The 8690-nt window shown below is 44.5% G+C and overlaps 1 protein-coding gene across 1 annotated transcript; it reads left to right on the top strand.

Moving 5' to 3' along the window:
• Positions 1-242: 242 nt before the first annotated feature.
• Positions 243-2816, top strand: LOC140188207 (immunoglobulin lambda-1 light chain-like). The gene is made up of 3 exons (XM_072244253.1): positions 243-352; positions 439-801; positions 2134-2816. The coding sequence occupies exons 1-3, from the start codon at positions 307-309 to the stop codon at positions 2454-2456; spliced, it is 732 nt and encodes a 243-aa protein (XP_072100354.1). The 5' UTR covers positions 243-306; the 3' UTR covers positions 2457-2816.
• Positions 2817-8690: the final 5874 nt, after the last annotated feature.

Here is an 8690-nt window from a genome sequence, read left to right as displayed (position 1 = left end):
AAGGAAGTAATCAGGGAAATGAAGGCATAGTTTGGGAAATGTTAATGAATCACTTTTTCATTCGCAAATTGTTTTTAACAGATCAGTCAGTTGCTAACAAATGTCGCCGCCTCAACATGTTGGTACGTGACAGCATATGGGAGGGTTTCCGACCCCCGCTCTGGTTGGTCAGTGTCAGTCACCCTGATTTTCATCGATTTCCTCCCCGGTGTGAATGGCTCTATAACTGGGCTCCATTGGCAGCGGCGGCCAATCAGTCACAGATCCACCGACAGACAGGAGGCAGGAAGCTGACGGGCAGCAACGATGCGGACGCTGTGCTTTTTCTGGTCTCTGGCAGTGTGGCTGGGCTGTAAGTACTGTCACTGGTTGCTGAGGTGGGTCTTGGGGTCACATTAAAGAGTCAATGGCTAAAGTTGAATTTCTGATTTTTCACAGCTGGAGAGTCCCAGACGCTGACTCAGCCTCCGACCGTGTCGGAGAGTCCAGGAGCCACGGCCACGCTGAGTTGTAACGTCGGAACAAAGGATGGCTATTATGTAGGTTGGTACAAGCAGACACCGGGAACAGTTCCACAATGGATCCTGTACTACCGTCACTCGGACAGCGCCCCGACCTACGGGCCTGGGTTTAGCAGCGACCGTTTCACGTCGTCATCCAACAGCGCCGGCACCGTTTACCAGTTAATCATAAAAAACATGGGGATGAGTGACGCTGCCGTCTATTACTGCGGAAAGGGGTTTTACGCGGGTGGTAGCTACCCGTTCGTGTTCGGCCCAGGGACCAAGCTCTTTGTTTCAGGTAAGTGTCCGATAAATATCTTCTGCGGCGACCTCGCCATAAATACGGTCACCCGTCAATTAACAAGTTATAAGTTATAATTACCTAGCGAATTTTACAATGAAAATGTTGATTTACAGTCCAATCGTGTTCGCGAGCAGTATCAGTTTTAATCGATAGAGTTGGGTTCGGAGAATTGTTTCCGTATTTTAATGAAGCATTTCTCTTTTCGGTTGTGTGTTTCGGACAAACCATGATTCGGACAAACTTTCTGTTCATTCGTTTTACTTCTGCCCTAGTTTTAGTTTGTCTGTTTTTGTGTTGGTTTAATTGGAACGGACGTGAAGGCATCCATCTTCCTAAAGTGAGGCCAAAGTTGTCCGTGGGGGTAGGGCACTGCCGGCTGAAGACAGCCCATAGTTGCAAACACAGCAGAACGACAAGTTTCAAGTTATTAATTCGAATTTTCCAGCGAGACATCCTGCCCTCCCAGTGAGGGTGGAACTCTCCTCCAGCACCCATCCGTTAAAGGACCCTCTCCCACTGCCCAGTCCTTGCCTTCTCTCTCCTTCCACCGATTCACGTGAGAGCTGCTCCTTCCCAGGAACCGTTGCTCATCGATCCCGGTCACTACACCGACTGTGGCCGGTGCTCAGATTCTGCGGAGAATCCAGCCTCCCGTCCCCCATGTGAGTGGGAGCCGAATCGTTCGACATTATCACAGGTCACAGAGCGGTCTTACCCTGACCCGCTCCATGGAGCTCAGGACCGCGCATTTAGTGCCCTCGCCCACTGGGGCAGAGCAGATTGTAACATATATATTCTCATTAATGATGGGTGGGCGGGCTGGAGGGAAGAGGAGGAATATGTCACTGATGGCACCGAGAGTGAGCACATTAATCTACTCTGGGGCGCTTTGATGCCAGTGTGTCTCTTAACTCCGGGAATGACTCAGAGACTAACAGCCTCACACATAAAAGTTGCTGGTGAACGCAGCAGGCCAGGCAGCATCTCTAGGAAGCGGTGCAGTCGACGTTTCAGGCCGAGACCCTTCGTCAGGACTAACTGAAGGAAGAGTGAGTAAGGGATTTGAAAGTTGGAGGGAGAGGGGGAGATCCAAAATGATAGGAGAAGACAGGAGGGGGACTAACAGCCTCACCGGTTGCAGTAGATTTCTAGTTTTTCCGTGTTGACCTTCATGCACCGTCCTCCATGGGCACTGTCTTGTCCCTTGGTGAGACTCTGGGTTCAACACAATGAAGTTGAAACCTTTTAATTACGCCTCTGTCAAACTGCGAAATGACGAGAGCTCTTCTGCGACTTGAAACACGTTTTCTCTTGTACCCGTTGCAGATCGGCAGCTCCCAGACCCTTCAGTGAAACTACTTGGGCCGTCAGCCGAGGAGATCTCCGCTAAAGGATCGGGCACCTTAGTTTGCCTGGTCAGTAAATTGTCGATCGGCTTCCCTGTGGTCAGCTGGACAGTGAACAACCGTCCGACGAGCAGTGAGGTGCAAACCAGCGGGGTGACTCAGAACGCGGACAAAACCTTCAGTCTCAGCAGCTACCTGACGGTGCCCGGCGCAGACTGGAGCAGTGGGAAGAGGTACTCCTGCTCAGTTCAACAAGGAGCAGCCTCGACAATATCCGCAACAGTCACACAATCCAGCTGTTAAACAGAGCGCGGCTTCGGCCTTGTTTGTTCCCGATTAACGGGAGATCATGGCCTTGTATCTTTCACCTCTACCACTCTTACTTTTACTCGCTCTTCTCTGTACTTTTCTTCTGTTCCGCTGTCTGTAGTTTCCACTGTGATGTTGGAATATTTGTACCCGAGGCTGATTATGTTCTTTTTTCCTGCTGAGAGGCTACACGGTGTTAAAGCACACAGTTACTTGTCTTCTGGAAATTTCAGGCGATGTTTGGTTTTCTCTGAAACTGGTTTTGGATGAATTCGAATGATTAATAAATGTTTTGTGATTCCTTATCGTAATTAGACTGACTGACGATAATTAATTACCAATAAAATGATCAGTGCAGGAACGATTCCAGTGTGTGCGTTTCGTCATCTTTCGTGTTTTTCCAATTCTGACACTGAGTGGGAGGAGGGAAGAGGGAGTTGATTCCTCTCTCGGCTCTGGTTCGTGACCTGGCTTGGTGAAGTTTAGGAAATCTGTGCGGCAGCTTGGTAAGGAAGTTCCATTGTTGAGAATCGGGGATAGGCTGATGGGTTGACTGTAAGGCTGCGGTGTAAAATTAGAACGAAGCAGTTGGTTTTGGGAAGGTTGATACAGGAAATGAACATAATCGTGGCTGCAAATTTCCAGGCTCCTGGGCAGCATTGGCGGAGAGAGGAATAAATTGTAGTTACGTTCTGAGCTAATGAGGCTTCGTCAGAAGTGACCAATATTGACACAAACTAGAAAGTCCGGCGATCTGAAATGGTTGGGTCACAAGGGATGAAAATTGCCCAGTCAGAAGTTTAATCCTGTTCCTCGACTATCTATTGGGTGATAGTGTGCGGAGGCAAGAGTCCAGAGACAGAATAGTTAAGGATTTGTTTCACATTAGTTCCTGATCCCCCTTCCCCTACTGGCTCAGCCGCACTCCCGTCTTCTCTCTTCTCCTTCCTACCCCCAACAAATGCTTCCTCGGCTGAACTCTCAACCTCTCTCCATTTACAGCACTGTTGCATTTATTTCCCGAAACCTGTTCCTACTTTGATCCTTCCTTTCCCTCCCCACCAGCTCGCTACATAAAATGGAGGTTGATATTTTCTTGATTAGAAAACGTGTCAAAGGTTACAGGGAGAAGGGAGAAGAATGGGTTTGAGAGGGATAACAAATCAACAACGATGGAATAGTACTACCGATTCAATGAGCCGAATGGCCGGTTTCTGCTCCTCTGCCCTATGGTCTTATGGTGGAATTTATGAAAATAAATCATGAGGCCATTCAGCACATTGGGACCATGCCAGCTCCCAAAAGAGCAACCCCATTAGTGTCCGTTTGTTCTCAAACATGCCATCAAGTCCGGGTAACACTAAAATCAATGGATGTCATGAGGAAAACATAACAGTGACTGGAATCATATCTCACCAGAATAAGATGTTGTGGTTATTCTATATCAAACATCCCAGTCCCAGGATATCAATGCAGCATTTCCTGATGCTGTACATTCCACCTGCTGCTTCATCAATAACCATAGGAAACATAGTCGTTGAATTAGATCACTTGGCCCATCGAGTCTGTCCTGCCATTGTTGATTAATTATCCTTCTCGCCATTTGCCTGTCTTCTCCCTGTACACTTCCATGCACTTATTCATCAAGAACCTATCAATCTCTGCTTTAAATATACCCGTTAACATGGACTCCACAGTGTCTCGGGTAATGAATTTCACATGTTCATCTATCTCTGGCTAAATAAATTCCTCAGCTCTGTTTTAAAGTGACATCCTTGTAATCTGAGGCTCTGCTCTCCGGTCCTAGATTCTCCCTCTATTGGAAACAGCCTCATCATGTCCACTCTACTCGGCTTTTCAACATTCAACAGGTTTCAATGGGATTACAACACCCCCCTACCCCTATTCCTTAAAACTCCAGCAAGTACAGGTCCAGACCCATCAAACGCAACACGTATGTTAACCCTTTCATTCCAGAGATCATTCTCGTGAACCTTCTCTCCAATGACAGCATATAAATTTCCAGATAAGGGACCCCAAACTGCTCACAATATTCCTCATGCAGTGTGACCAATGCCTTATAAAGCCCCAGCATTACAACCTACAACTTAATCTTTTGGGATTCATGCTCTGAAACTCCCAGGTTTCTTTGCATGTTTAATTTCTGAAATTGTTCCCCATTAAGGAAATAGTCGACAGAAGTGTATGACCATATACGTCCCTAAAATGCATTCCATCTGCCACTTCTTTGCCCATTTTCCTAATCTGTCCAAGTCCTTCTCCATACTATCTGCATCTTCAACACTACTTGCCCCTCCACCTATCTCTGTATCATCCACAAACTTGGCTATAAATCTATCAATTTCATCATCTAAATCATTGACATATAATGTGAAAAGATGTGGTCCCAACATTGATTGCTGTGGAACACTACTAGTCACCAGCAATCACCAAAGGTCCCCTTTATTCTCCCTCTTTGTCTCCTGCCAGTCAACCAATCTACTGTCCATGCTAGTATCTGTCCTGCAATATTTTGGGATCTTATCTTGTTTATCAGCCTCATGTGCGGCACCTTCTTAAACGCTTCTGAAAATCCAAGTAAAAAAACTTACCCTAACTCTCTTTTGTCCAACCTACCTGTTATTTCCTCAAAGAATTCAAACAGATTTCACAGGCAAGAATTCCCTTTCAGAAAACCATGCTGACTTTTGCCTATTTTATCAAGTGTCTCCAATTACCCAAAACTCATTTTTAATAATGAATTGTAACATTTTGCCAACCTCTGAAGTCAGACTAACTGGCCTATAATTTCCTGTTTTTTGCGTTCTTCCCTTCTTAAGGAGTAGAGTAACATTTATAATTTTCAGTTGTTCCAAAACCATTACACAATCTGGTGATTCTTGAAGGATCACTACTAAGGCCTCAACTCAATAATCTTATCAACTACCTCTTTCTGAAACCTGGGTTGTAGTCCATCTGGTCCAGGTAGCTTATCTGAATACAGCAATCTGTGTTTCTGTTGAAAGGAGTAGTGGTGAGACCTCATCTGCTGTACTGAAAATACTCTTTGCAGTTTATTTTCCATTTGCCTGTTTTTAGTAAGGCCAAGTTGCTCACTCAATGCTCAGTGCAGCACGGATGTAAAGTGTGCAAGGAGCCAGCTGGATTCAAACTAGAGACCACTCACCTTGAAGTCCGGTACAGATGCCACTGCACCATCAGCCAGCTAGCAGGAAGCAGGAACAGACATTTCTCTCTCATTTCTCCTCTTCTACTGGATTCAGTACTCTGATGTATAGGTCATCTTGTGAGGGAAAGTGAGGTCTGTATCCACTGGAATTTTGAAGGCTGAAAGGGAAATTAATTGGATCATCATCTCTGGAGGGATCTTTGCAGGGTGGCTATGGACAGGATGTTTCCTCGTGTAGGAGCATCTACAACATGGTGTTCATGTTTAAAATTCAGGGTCTGGCTATTTAGGACAGATGTGAATCAATGGTTGCTTCTCTCTCAGAGAACCACAAACCTTGGGATCTCATTTTCTCAGAGAGCTGTGGAAACAGATTCAAATCACATGGTAAAATCAGTAAGAGGGTGAAAAGTTATTGGAACATGGAGTATGGGGCTTTAAGGTTACAGCAAGATCAGTCATAATGTGATTGAATGGCAGAGCAGGTTCAAAGGGCTGAGTAATCTACTTCCTCTCCTTAGTGAATGTGCATAAGGAAATGCACCTACTTGCTATCATGACACATCACCGACTGTAAGAACTCACCTTACTGAGCAACACTGGACCTCACTTCAATATAACCACCCTTGGACCATTCTGATCCATTCTATCTTTGTTCCGTAGATAAGCAGCTCAGTGCCAGCTCAGATCTGATTGGCAGTAGCACGTAAAATCTTCCTTCCATCAGCAGGAAAAGAATCAGCTGACTCCATCTTTAGTGGAGTTGTCAGGAGCTGTCCAGCTGATTGAATATCTACAATAGTGAATCCAAGCTAAGCAGCATCATTGCCTGGAGGAATGGTTTTCCTTTCTGAGTGCTGGGTCATTTATTGTGTTGAGTGGTATCCCAGGTTTGATCTCCCACAACCCAGACATTGCAGCCCAAGGTTCCTGGGGGAAAAAAAAAACTTATGTACTAAATAACTATGATACAATGTTCAAGACCCATGAATCCCATCAGAGAAATCTCACACTAACTTCTTCACAGTTTATGATATCTCAGCACCTCTACAGGAGGAAAATAATCATCATTTGTCATAATTTTACACTGAAAAGATGTCAGTAATCAAATATTACAGCAGAAACTGTGGAATTGTTATTTAGGTAAACACCTAACGAGGCCATTCAGCCCATTAGGTCCATATAAGCTCTTAATAGAGTAACCCCATTGATGCCGGTTCCATTTTACTCACACATGCCATCAATCATCCTTTGATTCTTTTGTTGCTTCATTGCAATAAGGTGCAACTTACAGTAACATATCTGCACTGTACAAGGAAAACAGAACATCAGTGGGAAACTCAATGGTCCCAGAGAGAACATACCGATTTCACATGGACAAACTCAGAACCGAATCCAGGTCGCTGAAGCTGTGAGATAACAACACTGTCTGATATGTCTCTCAGGCTATCTAAGCATTCTAGTGTCTATTCTCCCAATGCATGGCCCACTGCTTCTGTAGGAAGTAAATGGGAATAACACAGAACTTGGCCAGTCCTGGGACCGTTGAGTTCAGTTTTACTCTATGCTATTTTGCCAAAAGCAGTTGCAGTCCAAACTATGACCTGATCAATCGGGGAGTAACAATTGGAGAGTCAGTGAGGCAGAGGAATAACAGCAGATTTATTCTACCCCCTCTGGAGAAAACTGCTGAAGGATAGATTACACAGCTGATTATAATATCAATGGCACTGCAGGTAGTGAAATGCAGCATGTTACAGTGTCTGAGCCTGGATGGAATCCATCCGGATGAGTGGGGATCGAGATTCACTGCAAGGCTTCTTCAGCAGCATCATTAACACAAGTGACTTGCACTATCACAAAGGTCAAGAGAGATCAGCACTTTGGAACAAGACGAGCTGGATGCCACTTCCTCACCCCAATGTCACTCATTATCCTGAATAGTTTCTTTGTTGTCTCTGCTATGGTTACTGGAACCTCCAGCCCAATGTCACTGCAGAAGTACTGTACATACATGATACAAATTTTGGACAGTTGAGAAGGCAGCCCATCAGGAATGCCTTCTCCTAATGAAGAAGGGCAACAAATTTTGTCCTTGCCAGCAATATATTCATCACTTTCATTGATGCAATTGAGAAGCACCATCAGGATCCTTTGATCGATTATCCATCTCTACTTGCCCTAATTTGATACCTTGCGTCCAATTTAAAATTCTCATTATTTGTCTCATGTGCCTCTACCCCTATTTCTCTGTCTCTTCTTTTGGCTTTCGACTTGTAATTCTTCAGTATATTTTCCATGCCCCCAACTGCCTTGTTACCAAAACATCCAAATTTTCATAATTCTCACATAAATTTCTTGTCATTCGCTTCATCCCCCTGCCTCTGTATTTTTTTATAAGTCCTATGCTTTGATATTCCAAATATTCCTTCTGAAGCTTGGTGTTCGTTTTGACTGACTACATCTCTATTTGATTACAAAAAGAAAAATTCTGAAAACCAGTTCCTGGTGGAGTCTATAATTTGGTTTCAGCCCCTTGATTTCCTCCTTTTGGAGGAAAGATATTTAAAGGATTAAAGTGGCCGATCGTAAAGCAATTTTGTGCTGCAAGGACATTCAGGATGTCAGAGACTGGTGGAAGGTAATGAAATAATTAACTCCAGTGGGGCAAATCTCCTAAATGAAACTGAGCACAATGCATCATTGACATTCATTAATGATCATCCACTGTATAATGCAAACCCAGGTCATTAATCTCTGAATCCATAGTATCTCAAGCAGAAAAAATACGGAGATATTTTGATTCTGCTAAGATAAGCAAGGAACAGAAATAACACATATTTGCCTTCACTACCTACTCTGGCAGGACATTCTAGGCATTCACCATTCTTTGTGGAAGCATATGGCCTGCAAACCTCCATTCAACTTAGCCCCCTCAACTAAAATGAATGCCCTCAAGTATCAGACACTTTCACCATGGGAAAATATACCTGATTTATCCAATCGCTCCTTATCCCACCTGCCTTCAACTTTATGCA

Source organism: Mobula birostris, chromosome 26 (assembly GCF_030028105.1).
Source record: "Mobula birostris isolate sMobBir1 chromosome 26, sMobBir1.hap1, whole genome shotgun sequence".
In the NCBI taxonomy this organism is placed as follows: Eukaryota; Metazoa; Chordata; class Chondrichthyes; order Myliobatiformes; family Myliobatidae; genus Mobula; species Mobula birostris.
The sequence above is the reverse complement of the archived record's forward strand: the minus strand, read 5'-3'. Positions and strand labels throughout refer to the sequence as shown.

Bases quoted from the DNA above. Each gene is read 5' to 3' on its own strand.
- LOC140188207 (XM_072244253.1), top strand. From the start codon at position 307: ATGCGGACGCTGTGCTTTTTCTGGTCTCTGGCAGTGTGGCTGGGCT. The intron at 353-438 runs GTAAGTACTGTC...GATTTTTCACAG, and splicing joins TCTGGCAGTGTGGCTGGGCT to CTGGAGAGTCCCAGACGCTG. The intron at 802-2,133 runs GTAAGTGTCCGA...TACCCGTTGCAG, and splicing joins GACCAAGCTCTTTGTTTCAG to ATCGGCAGCTCCCAGACCCT.